At 37.4% G+C, this 13,589-nt stretch overlaps 1 protein-coding gene across 8 annotated transcripts; it reads left to right on the top strand.

The window, feature by feature from the left end:
• The first annotated feature begins 1,613 nt into the window (after positions 1–1,613).
• On the top strand, positions 1,614–12,958 carry TMEM71 (transmembrane protein 71). 8 transcript variants are annotated; one of them, XM_005479608.3, is made up of 10 exons: positions 1,619–1,947; positions 4,972–5,029; positions 6,094–6,303; positions 7,108–7,277; positions 7,786–7,965; positions 8,488–8,563; positions 9,067–9,116; positions 9,299–9,371; positions 10,565–10,590; positions 11,824–12,958. In XM_005479608.3, coding segments are annotated over exons 1-9 (831 nt in total). In that variant the 5' UTR covers positions 1,619–1,934; the 3' UTR covers positions 10,566–10,590; positions 11,824–12,958. The 8 variants fall into 8 exon arrangements, 7 of the variants coding, with proteins under 7 accessions (XP_074413292.1, XP_074413301.1, XP_005479665.1 ...); XM_074557191.1 differs by lacking the exons at positions 10,565–10,590; positions 11,824–12,958 and adding an exon at positions 10,028–10,558 and having other exon boundaries at positions 1,614–1,947; XM_026790293.2 differs by lacking the exon at positions 9,067–9,116 and having other exon boundaries at positions 1,620–1,947.
• Positions 12,959–13,589: the final 631 nt, after the last annotated feature.

The following is a 13,589-nucleotide window of genomic DNA, read 5'->3' as shown; positions in this document are numbered from 1 at the left end:
AAGCAGAGTGAGCCTGGGAGAAGAGTACAAATATGGGTGGTATTTAGTATCGTAATTTCTAATTTCCTTCCTTTTGTGGGTTGAATGGTAATGTGTGCCACAGGCATAAAACTACTGCCAGTAAGTTGTTGGTGTACTCATTTTGTAAAATTTGAAACCTGCTTATTGTTAAGATAGGGTGTGTTGGTGGAATGGGAAATTTGAGGAGCTACAGAGTGAAGAATAAAAAAGCTGTATATAAACCATTGTGTGCGTGTGTGTGTGTATTAACTATAGTCGAGCACTCACCTATAAAATATTCACCAATGCATGAGATTTATGCATCAAAAGCTTGTGGAACAATGAGTTTCAGATACAAATAGCAGTAATTAAAAAAGAAAACACCTCCAAGCCTGAATATGATGATATAGACACAATATATTTTAACTATATAGACAAATATGAAATGCCAATGTCCTTCAGAAAAGCAGTTCAAACTTGGAATTAACTTCTTCCTGTTGAGAATAATAAGAAAAGAAACAAAAAATACGCCCAAGGAGTAAATTCCTGTGTGTACAGAAATTCTTCTGTAAGTGACCTAGTTTTAAAGATCATTGGGAATTTATATTCATTGCCTGTAGAGAGGCAGGGTGGCCAGGGAAATATTGCTGTGATGAAGCCCATGCATCCAAGGAAATAGTGCTGGACTAAATTCCCTCATTGACATAATTCCACTAAATTAAAAGAACTGATGTGAAGATGGACTATGTCCCTATTTTCATGTTTGACCAAAAGGATCATAAAATGTTCATTTTAGTTTAACTCACAAACAGAAGATCTTTTGCAACATCCCAATTGCTTAATTCCTATTTTTGTTCCTTTTCTGGGAGGTGAGCTTTTTACATTGTTTTTATCAGTGGAAGTATTTTTCCTTCTCCAAGGGGAAAGAAACCCACAAACTATCACAAAATTAATCATATTTTACTAGATTTATGGTTTCATTTTTTTGTCAGTGATACATACAGACATCAGGAAAGAAAACTACTAGATGATTTTATCCATTTGGAGATGAAGTGTTACCCCCTAAGGCTGTACAATTCAGTGTCAAGCAGCTGATATATACTACTTTTGCATGTAATAGTTCTGTAGCCAAGTCCTTTGATTGCCAGGATATCTTATTCAGGCTCCATTCCTCTTATGTGGATTTGACTTTATTTTTTATACTTTAAAGTATGATGAATAGGTACCTTACAGAGTATGAAACATTTAGCATGCAACAATGACTATGTTTACAAATGGCTTTATTCCTTCCTCCTTTCTATGGAATTTATATTGACATTGCATGGCACATATTTGCAGTAATGTTTTCAGTGTGAAACGTAGCTCTGAACGCTGCCCAAATATATCTTCTGTACAGTAGTGCTTTTGCAAAATGTATTGTTATCATTTTTTTTTGTAACTGGATCATTTTCTCACATCAAAGCCTGCCAGGCTCACAAGTATTTCAACAAATGGAATGATTTGTATACACAACTTGAAAGTTTTCTGTGTGAGGTGGAAAAGCAAATCTGAAACAAAATTCAGTGTCACTGATGAGAAAATGTTCTGTCTTTGTTCTCTGCACGGTCATTGGGGCGAGACGTTATTTGTAGTGGTTCTTCTCTTTCGCAACAGCCGGCAGGAGCGTTCCTGGGCTAATCTTTATCTTCGCTTTGCTCTTCAGAACAAATGCCTGTGATGTGAGGCGACTTTACAGGAAACGTGACCTCACTGGGGCTCTGTGCCGCTGATTGCACGGGCTGTTTTCGAAAGGAAACAGGGACTTGCTGGAGCTGCCCTTGCAGAGCCAGGGCTGAGCTCTCCCAGGAAGCTGCTCCAGAACAGCCTCCACCAGCCGTCCCACCGGCTCTCCCGCTGATGAAGAGAAAATTTTGCACGCATGTGTTAATTGTGAAATGGATTTTCCAGGTTTGAAGGATTTTAGACTTATTTCTCTGTTAATATATTTGCCAGCTGAGGAATAGCTAAGCTTTGGGTTCATTTCTGTGCTGCTCTTCAGGAAGTTCCGCGGTTTTGTGAATGTTGCTACCATTACCTGCAGGGAGAAAAGACAAAGCTGCTCTTCAAAAACAACTGATGTGTGTGAACAAATAAAACGTTTTGTAGACTCTTGTGTTTGGTAGATAAAATAGAATAAAACTGGTTGCCTGGGTTTCAGCTATTTGAATAGTTAGCACAATATTTTGGTGGGTACTAATGTAAATATTTAGATTGTAGCTGAAGGCATCATTGGCTTAAACACTAATTTGACTTTTGGAGGGAAAGGTAGTTAAAACTGACTGGTTTGCACAATGACTTTTTGTTTATATTACAACATGAACTTTTCTGTGTTTTGAAATCCAAGGGGGGTTGCTGGCTTAAATTTTTATTTGGATTCATGACATAAAATGTTGCCACATTCACCTCAGATTGGCTTTTAGTGAGATTTCATAGAGCTCTTCTCTTTTTCTCATGCCATGGTTTAAGTGTGCTGTGTTGATGGCTCGTTTCATGGAGTACAGACACAGCACCACTCTCCATTGTATAGTGGTGGTCGAGAAGCTTTGTTTTGTTATGTCATTACTATGGCTTCTCACGCTATTAATAGCACAGAAATAGGACTGAATATTAAATGAAAGCAGAACACTGTGCAGCATTGTCTACAACATAATATTTCCATGTTTTCTACATCATTGATTGAATTATTTTCAAGAACTCTCTTCATTATGCGTGAGCCAAAAATTTTCCTGATCACAGGCAGCAAAAAAATCTGTTGGACTGCCTGTTCCATGACTGTTCACAGAAGCCAGATATTATCGTTACTTAAAATAGTTTAAAAGCAAGTTACAGCTGCTTATTAACTGTTCTCAAAAAGAGGAAAATGCCTTGTCTCCCCTGTAGTATATCTGCATATGTATATTGCTCTCTTTCCTTTATAGAGATAAATATATTATTTTATCTTAAATTTTATTTCTCTGGAGGGTGGCAAATAAACATCCTGCAGAGACATACCTTGCAAAGTTATGAGAGAATTCAAATGAGGAACAGAAGGACTGTGGTTTGTTCTGCCACTGCGATCAGCATGTGTCAACACTTTCTAGTGAAAACACCACCCCACAGGAAAGCTGCCACTCCTAAAAGTTATTCTTTTTTAGACATTGCTACTTTTTATTTTCATCACTGAAAGAATTGTGTGCAATACAGCTGTGCTGTGGGTTTCAGTTGCTGGAAAGTTTCACACTCAGATTATTAAAGAGTTGTGATAGATATAACTGATCCTGTCACCTACTTCCATATATCCTTTTCAAACAAATTTGCCCTAGAATCAGTTACTTTTGCCTAAGTGAGAATACATTATAACTAATAATTTGATCTGTATTCCTGATACTATCTTACACATCCTGATTTTCAAACAAGACAAAATAAAACATGCTTCCATTTCTTTTAAAACTAGGGTGTATGAAACAGTCCTTTTCAAGATGTATGGAACATCACATATTGCATCAACTCCAGGAGCAAATAAATTTGGATACATTTGTCAGAGTTTTAATAGAAATAAATACCTTTTGGAGGGAATCTTTTTTGACTGATAAGACTTAGCATTTTGCTGGTTTTGGTTTATATCCAGATCTACAAACTGCTTGTTGAGTGCTTCCTGTATCTTCTTCTAGAGTTTGAATGCATTTCTTGGTTTTGAATATAAGATTTTTTACACATTTAAGAATCATGATTTGGTCTAAAATAAGAGAAATTATTTCAGGAGGTAGTTGTATGTTAAAAATAGCTCTAATACATGTCAAACTATGAAATACACCCCTGGTCCCACTGTTTGTACAACTTGCTCTGTGGTGCTCTGACTGATGCTTCTTGATCTCTCTGTACCTTCCCCCAAATTCATTCTATCTTCTCTTCCTCAAGTTATTTTTGCAGCCATTACAGCATAATTCATTCATGGTAAAGTGATTTTATTTTCCCCAAAGGGTAGGAGAAGCAGTATGTATGGGACCAAGGTAATAGGACTGATTTGTGAAAAATATCCTGAAGGTTTTACTTCTTTCATCGCCTTGCCTGGTCCCAAGGCTGAGTCAGCCTTCACACCCAGTCTGTGACTGACAACTGAGCTCCCAAGGAGGTTAAACAAGATTACCAAAGTGCAAACCCTGACCTTCATGTCCTTTCTTTGCCTCAGCTCATAACTGAACACAAAACTAAAAAATTCTCCTCTCAGAGGTGAATGATAGGCATGTACTAACAGTGTTGTAAGTCTGAAGCTCTAAAGATTCAGGAGAGACAAGGTAATATAGAGAAAGATATATCTTTTATCTTTTTATGGAATAATAGACAAATTCTCCCAATGCTTAGGCCTTGCTCATATTTTGTAAGATTGATTCTGTCAGGTGCAGAACATCCAGCAGCACTTTGCACACTTGAGCCATGGTAATCCAGACAAATCCTATTTCCTTAGTCTCCTGCCACAATATTACTGTCAAATATTTGTCACTGTAGCAATGCCTGTGCTCATTGTTCTGTGTCTGCAATTTTCATCTGAAAAATATAATGTAGTGGTAATGGTGGCCTTTCCATTCTACTCTGTATCTAGTGGCAGTTCAGGTTCTAGCTTTGGCATGAAGGAAATTTCTGATAAAACAGCTTAAAATTACTGCAGTTATTTTATTTGTGTCCATAATTATTTCTCTCAAGTCTGTTGCTTGGGCAGAGTACAAATATCTGATTTCGGCTGGCTCTGATTCTGTGTTGTCCTGGTTGAGATGAGTTTCCTATAAACACTAAGTCTTTCCCCAGTTCCTTCATATGTTTTGTCTCCTCTCCTCTAATTCTTCCCTAATTTTATTTTCATTTTTAGCACTTTTTAAACTATCTTCCTGGTATGCAAAAGCTATCTGACAGTGAATATGATAAAAATTCCTTCTTGTTTCACCTTTGCCTCTGCAGGTTCAACACCATTTAATGAAGAGCACAGATACAGCCCCTCAAGACATATTTTTCCAAGGTATTACGAAAATTTACACTTGCTTAATTTTTTTTTGTGTTTTGGCATAGATTTTGTAAAAGTCCCTTTTGGGCCGCTGAGAAATGTAGTGCTGATAATAATTTAATTACTGCCCTAAATGGAAATTCAGAAGTACTGCTGTGGAGGTTGGAAACACTGGCTTTGCAATTACAGGGTTTTGGAGTATCTCTCTTCCATCTGCTTTTCCCTACACTGAAATTATGGTATCTCTCTGTGACATGCCATATGGGGTAGTTAAACCTCTTACTGAAACACAGGTCAGACACTAAATCAATCTGGTGTCTTCCTTTCTTTCCATGATGTCACTACATGGCAGTTTGGAACTCATAGGTGTTAAGGGGAAAGGTATAACCATAAATTAAATTTTAGTCTAACTAAGTAAAATGTCTACAACTTTTAGATCCTTTCACCTCTGTCATTATTCCCTTCTACTTTAAACACCTGAGAATATATTTTTCTGTGCTGTATTTAATCCCAATGTCAATTGTGTTTCAGTGCTGGATGGAGCTATCACAATGTGTGGGCTTTATCCCATGTTGTTCCAGCTGTATGGCATTCTAGGATTTGTGAGAATTAAAAGTCATGCATCCTCAAATCTTCACCAAGTATGGCCAGTTTATAAAAAAGCAAGTAAATCCTGCCTAGCTCAGGGGTACCCAGATTGTGCCATGTAGAGGAACTCAGAGAAGCCAAATACTGGAATGCCTCTGATGGCTCAGGTCGGTGTAGGTCCAGCAGGATCCTTGGCCAAGAGCACTGCCACAGAAACACACTGAGCACTTCTGAGCTCAAGCTGGCTCCATGCTTCAGGAAATGCTCCCCTGGCATGTATCCCTCCTGAAATCTGAAGCTCTGGAACATGTGATGCACACGTCAGCTGGCTGAAACCCCCAGTACAGAGTAATATCATTACGTCCATGTATTTTAAATCTATGTCACTACCAGTCTCCATCAGCTTGAAATGTAAATTCATTACAATTAAATCATGGGTTTGCCCTGTCCAGACCTTCCCTAAATTAGAGGCTTTCATTTCTCCTTTTCAGTTGTGCTTGTGCCTTTTTGGATGACGACCCTGCCTATGAGTGCTCCACAAACCCTCTGACAGGCTCCATTCCTGCGTGCCGCCGCAGCCCTCGACTGCTTTCCAATGGTTATTATGTTTTGACAGAGGACAGTTTTCTGTCTGGTGAAGAGGGCAACATAACACTGACACCATCCCACACCAGTGTTACATATAAAGAGAATTTAGTTAGGTAAGTGAATTATGTGCAGATTTTACTCCATGTTGGCAATTGCCTCCACATCTCTGGCCTTACCTAGAGGTCTATCTGTGTCTGTCTACATTTTGCTCGGCATAAAACCAGCATTACTTCTGATTGGGAACATCCAATTGCTTTAGAGAATGCAGTGAATGAAATTACTTGATTTTCAGTCACATCTTACTACCTAAAAACTCTTTAGTGCAGAGTTGTTGGTATAATTGGAGTTGGGTCCAATAAAGGAAAAGGAGAGAGCTACAGCTCATTTTGCCAATGGGATGTTACACTGATAAGGACTAAGAAAAATTTATATATATATATATAAATATCTTTGTCTAAAACACACACACACATATATATAAAATAAAAAGGTCTGGTCCTAGAATTCTTACTCAAGGAAAAACATCTCATGATTCAGAACAGCAACAATTTAGAAAGGTATGTAAAATGTAGTTCAAAAAACCTGGAATTCAATGGATTTAGACTATCCTAAATCAGATACAGCAGTGAAAATCACAGGTAGCACTCACAGTACTATCAGAGAGCAGTAGCTGTGATATCATTTGGTACCACAGTGCCCAGTATCACAAGAGCATGATCAGCCCTGCTGTTAATACATTCCCTGACACATTGTGGTGTGCAGCAGCCACTCCTGGTGACGTGCCCAGGGTCAAGATCAGGGCCAGGAGCAGCACCCAGAACTTGGTTCTTTCATGTCATTCCTGCAAGCTTTAGAGCTCTGTCCCTGCTCAACAAGAATAATTAACTCTATTCCTTGGCAACATCTTTTCTTTCTAGGGTATTCAGGCGAAGGAAGAAAATCCGTCGCTCTCTTGACAGCTTGTTCAACCTCAGTGCTACCAGCTCATGGCTCAGCTCCACCACTCCCAGCAGGATGGATTTCTCCCATGTAGAGGATCCTTGGCCTGATGGATGCAGTAAACTAGAAGCCAGTCACAGTGATGTTGGTAAGCCCTGATCAGGCACCTGGTAATCAAGGTACAACATTGCAGTCTGTGTTTAGTGTGAATTGGGCATCTCTTTCTGGAAGTTATGCAGGTGCTGTCTGCCAAGGTGTGCAGGTAAAGAACAGAATGAGCTACAGAATTCTAAGGGATAAATAGAGCTCCTGGCATTACAACTGAGTATGAGTCTGCAAAGACCTCTGTGCCAAAAAGTCATTTTTTGACTGAATTTGAATGCAAAGTCATCACCAGGAATGTTTATTCTGGTGTAATTAATACCTGGCACTGTCTGCTTTCACCTGGCTCTTTCAATAACTTCATCTGTTATGCCCTATGCAATTTTGTCTTTACTCTGCATATTTCCTCCTGCATACATTTGAACCCACCAATTCCCTACCCATAACAATTTGCAACCTCTCCTGTGATTCAGTAATTAATTCCTAAATTCATTATTACAAAGTCTCAGTGCTCTTCTTCTGTGCAATCTCAGTTATACATGCATTTCTTGTAGGTGATTCAGACTTTTCTTCTGAATATAATAACCATGTGTCACAAAGGCAAATTCCAGCATCTAATGGAGCATTTCTCACCAAAGATGATGAGTTTCTTAATTTTGAGGAACCATTTTGTGCTTCAAAATCCTGCTCTTCATTTATGGTAAATGCAAATGAAGAGAATTGGAGCAATGCAGGTATGTTATGTTCTTATTCTGGCATGCCTCATTTTAAGAGTGAAGTGAAAATACATTAAAAATATGGATCTGGCCCCTTGCAGAATAGAATTTATTTACTAAAACATATATTTATATAAAAGATTAAAAATAACAAAATCCTAAAAATTATATTCAATTACTACCCCCTGTTCACATCTTTCCCTCACCCATTTTTCAGAAAAAAAAAAAAAAGAAAAGAGGAGTGAAAAGGAAAATGGAGGAAAGGGCATGGGAGCAAAAACTAAAACAGGCAATTATGCAGAAAGGCTGGTTTTCTGAGAGCATGGAGGGCACAGTGTTTCTGTAGTTGTGGGGGAAAAAGACTCCTGAGAGACACCCAGAGCATGAAAATTAGGTTTCTGCTTTGAATCACTCCAGGCAAGTTCTCTTTAGAAGCAGCTGAAGAGCCCGGTCTCACAGGCTGAAGGTAGCCTTTGCAAACACCTCCTGTAAAATATTTACTTTCATTAAAACCCTTTATTTTCCTGATTTTTATTTTAGAATCCAGGACAGTGCAAAATGTCATTTTTCAGATGGTTGCACTGATCATGTGTTTAATCATTTCAGTATGTACAAGGTAATTTTTATTTCTTTTATTTTCTGTTTCTGACATGAGTGCTTGCTTCATTTCAACTGGGGAATAAAACTTAATTTAAGGGTCACATTTTCAAAGTTATATGTATCTTACTGTGAAAATGTATTTTCACATGATAGTCAATGCAGGCAAATATCTGAGCTATACAGATATGCACAAAAATAAGAAGTATGTATGCAGAAATGAAAGCTACTTTGCCAAGTGTGCTTTGACATGGGTTTTGGCAGGCTGAGAAGAATCAGAATGGATCCATGTCTTTCTAAGTGGATTTTTCTCTCAGTCTGAACGCTGAGGTCTTTCTTGCCAGGAGATTATCTTCAATAGTTTACGTAATTTAAAGTTTCAAATTACAGTTCACCTACCAGAGTTCAGAGGGTTCATCTGCAAGAACCCTTCCTCCTCCTCCCACTCAGGTTTCACCTCTTTTAACCCAATATGCATCCCTTGGCTTTTTTTAACCTTTCTGGGTATTGTTATGTTCTCAGATATTTTATGGGAGGACTGTTTGCCACTTTGTTGCTGATGATTTTAGTTTGTAAGTATAGAATTTCTTTATTTCCAACATAATTTTTTTTACTAAGTCACACCTGAAGAACAAATTCTTTCCTTGAATGTATATCCATGGGTCTTACTGATCCTAATAAGAGTATTATATGGCCAAATGGGGACAAATGTAGCCTTCAATCCATTACAGCATTTTGCATCTTAATTTCACAGTTCTTTTGTCCCAAGATACTGCTGTGTCCGCTTTCTTCAGTCTCAATACATTTTTCAAAACAACTAAATTTTGGTAAGTAATTTAGAAATTTAGAAAAGAAATTTAGAAATTTTATATTAAGAAGAGGAAGGAGATTCCTCCTGTTCTTTTCAAGTCAGAAGACAGAAGGTGGGGTCTGAAGTTACTGATGGAGCTTTTGGCTTTTCCAGTTACTGATCTGTATTCATAGAAACTCTGTTAATTCAAAAACCTGCCTTTTCATAAAGTGCAATAAATGTTGTAGCAGAAAAGGGAGGTAAACCTAATCTGCCATGACATGATGCAGACACAGTCCAAGCAGTGGAATTTAAGATTCCAGAGATGCACTTTCAAGTCTTGCACTGAAGTCCACTCCAAAGCCACCAGACTTAGCCTTTTTTTTCAACTGGAAAAAAACCCCAAAACCAGCTAATTGTGATGCTTGCCACATCACCAGCTTCCAGGGGCTACAGAATTGATATAATTTGGCCTTTCTAACCCAATGCACCATTAGCTCATGCATTGGCCTTCATGCTGAAAGCAAGTATGGATGTGCTAGATTTGTGAATTACCATTCTTTCACCTTTTTTTGCATCACAAAATTCTAAATGTTTAAAATACAAAATGTTTCTAAGACTAAAAAGTTTGGGCTCATCTGAATTTTTATGGGCTGAAAGTTAAACTCAAGAGGATCTTTTTTGTTTCTGAAGCTGTCAGGGTTCAGGATATCAGCGTATGCCAAGGGCACCAAGACAATCTGGCAGACCTCAGCCTTTGAATTGGGTACACTGGAAGTCACAAACAGCAAGGCACAACCTGGACAGCCCCAGTGCAATGACAGCCCCACTTTCTGACAGATGATGTATCAGTTTGTTGCTATGCCTACAGTCTCTAAAACTTTGGTTCTACCAAAGCCACCAGGTCAGGACCAGTGTGTTGCAAGTACATGCCCCAAAGTGCTGCTTTCCCTCTTCCTGAATAGCTTATCCTTGAGTCATAACAAAGCTGTTCTTCTCAAGAGAAAAACACACTCTGAGAGCTCTTCAGCAGCAGGTATATAGAGAATGCCTCTCTTATGCTCATCACAAGTGAGAAGTTGAAGTTACCTGCTCAAACAAGTAGTCCTGCAGCTTAGCTGAATTTGTCAAACAGGACCTACTGATAATATACAATACTTACAAGAAACTTGATTTAAAGATTTAAATCAAGACATACAAAAATGTATTCTTCTTTTTTTTCCTCCACAGACATAATAAGAAATAAAGAACAATTGGTGAGTACATGTTTAAGTTTAGAAAGAATTCCATATTTTTTTGGGAATGAGTCCTATTATGGAAAAGGGTCCAAACATATCAGAAAGGTTCCATGGACTTTTCATTAAAAGAAAGTTTCGCTACAGGACCCTTGCCAGTTTTCACTGCAAATTATTCCACTTTGATGTCTTCAATTCCTTTTGGATTGTGTATTTTCCTTCTGTTGTCTGGCAGCAGTGTCTAAATAGTATAAGCTGTTAACAATTGCTGTGCTTCAGCCCAGAGAAAACATGTTTCTCAGTAACAGGCAAAACAAGTCTTCCTTTTCCCAAGTGTGAACTGAAGAGCAGGACCAGGTGCTGTGCTGCTCTGAGCTGGTTGCATTCCACCGAAGCAGTGAAGCAGCATCAACAGGAATTGGTCCAGAATATCTGAAAAACACTTAGAGATTCTTCTATTCCCGATTCTTTTTCCTCATCCTCACACTCCAGTTTCTGTTTATCAAGCATTTCTAAGCCTCGCTGCAGCTCAAACCCTTAAAAGAAGAGCACTGATTTATTTGTACTTGGAGTTGGTCATCCCAGTCCTGGCTCTGTTATTTCCTTTGTGTCTTTACTTTGTAGTTAAAAGTTTCAGTTAAAAATGAAAAGAAGGAACCAAGTGGAGCTGTGCCCAGTTTGTGTTCCTTATAGTGTGGCTAGAACAGCCTTCTTCATCAGTTTCCTGGTTGAGCGCAGTTCAGTTTCTGAGATCTAAAGGCATCAGCACAGCTGCAGACACAACCTGGAAAACCTTTCTTTCAGCTCTTAGAAGAAGGGTGTTAATTCTGAGAACAAAGCATTTTAGAAAGGAGTTCAGGCATTTGATCACTTTGCCTATGGTGACAAAATGTCCTACTCACAGCATGCCATGCTGGGGATGCCACATGTGGCACTTCTTAAGGGCAGTGGAACTGTTTATGTAAGGCTGAAACATCAGAGCTTGAAAGCTCACTCTGGTTTTGAAAGCCATTTTCAGTGTTAACAAAGCAGGGGCAACAGGATGGAGCAGAGAACTTGTTGCGTGGCAGGACGAAACTAAACACAGGCTGACACAGGGTACTGCACAACAGGACCTTCCACAGTTCAAAACATGCTTGTCTCTTGCACTCTTTCAATTAAAAACTTAAAAGCAGAGTTGTTACTTCTGTTCATTTTGAAATAAAGTCAATAACAGTTTTCATTTTTCCTCCTCCTCCAATTTATTTTCATCAGCTCTTCAGCACTGAACTCTTGGATACCTCCTTATGGCCATGGTTACACACTCCTGTGGGGAAAAAATATAACAGATTTGACAGTATTCTTCCTCCAAAATACAATGAATTTTAGCTTTATTTTTCTTCTTATCAAATGTGAGTGAGGCCTTACTTCTTGGTGACTACCTGAAAGAAATCACACAAAGAAATGCTATATTTGTAGTATCTTATCTCAATAATGAAAAATGTTCTGCAATTCCTGTGAATTTTTTTATATAAAAATTATGTAATCTCATATTTTATGTATTAATTTCTTGTTACAACATGCTATCAAAGATAATGGATTTGGATAGTGGCTGAGTACCTGCGATAATGATTTACTATGCAACTAAAAGAGTATTTATTATACTTATCCTCATATTTACTTGTAGTTAATGCACTTGAATAGTATTGTGTCAAATAATTCCTCTTTAATACTTTAATACTTTAAATAAAGTACAGAGACAACTGAGAGTAAATATCAATCTGTAAAACATGTAAATATTTTGTTATCTATTTTTGCCTAACATAAAAGGTCCATTACTAAAATAATGACAAAATAAAGGATTATAAAGATTTTTAGTGTTTAAATAATCTCTTAAAATAATAATCTGGAAATTTAAATCCCATCCTGAGAGAAAAGACTAAGACTGTAATTACCCTGCAGTCATCAAAGCAATTATGCTGAAAACTAGAAAAGTTCACTGTAAACTCATTAGTTCACTGTAAACTATCAAAGCAAAATCTGATTGAGATTGAAAGAAAAAAAAGGTGTACAATTAATTCCTATAATATGTCTGTTAATAAATACAAACTATAAATTAGAATTGTTCTGATCTGGAGTGAGGGAACTCCTGGGACAATTTCTGAATTGGAGTTCAAGGACTAAAAATAAAATGCTTGGGATCTATTAAGATCTGATTTCCTTGATATTTGTAGATGTTGAATTAACAAAGTTCTAGTCAATTACCAGCATGGTTGGCTTTGGCAGTTCCCTTCTGTATATTCCTATGGACATAAAAACAGGCCTCATCTTTTTTCTCTGAAAAGAGGAACAATCATATGTTTCTTCCTGTTGGATAACAAATTGAAGACAGGATTTTTATGATGAAAAACTGAAAAAAAAATTTCCAACCTAAATGTGTAAATTCAGTGTTTCAGAGGTAATGAGTATTTGCAGCTTCTGGTTAACTACAGTATAACCATGTAGTTATAGTTATAACTGTGGAATATAATTCTCTCACAGTAAAGGCACTTATTAATTAGTGATTAACTGACACATATACTAACAGAGAAAACAAATAGAATTTTATGGGTTTTTTTGTCCCCAGTGATTAAACATTTACTCCCCTTTAATATAGCACCTTATATTACCATCTATTATTTAAGTTACATGGAATAAACTGCATGGTACAGAATACAGGTTATGACCACTTAGTCCAGTTCTGCAAAATCTGCTTTTTGATGTACATTTTTATGAATTGGCTGCACTATTTTGTAAAGCTCTTTGCACATTTCTATATACACTGAGCAAAATTGGTACTCCATTTATATTGTTTCCTTTTTGATGGTTTCTCATGCTGCTTCTTTCCCCCCTATCTCTGGCATTTCTATATCAATAAAGTTGTTCCTGTTCTCATTTCTTCTTGTATTTGAGAGTGTGTTTCAGTAATGAAGATTGTTATTATTAGAAATTGCATGAATTTCAGTGAATTTCTTATTTGTGAGTTCATGTCCTGTCCTGCA

Source organism: Zonotrichia albicollis, chromosome 1 (genome assembly GCF_047830755.1).
Source record: "Zonotrichia albicollis isolate bZonAlb1 chromosome 1, bZonAlb1.hap1, whole genome shotgun sequence".
NCBI lineage: Eukaryota > Metazoa > Chordata > Aves > Passeriformes > Passerellidae > Zonotrichia > Zonotrichia albicollis.
Note: the sequence above shows the minus strand (reverse complement) of the source record. Positions and strands in the feature narration are given on the sequence as shown.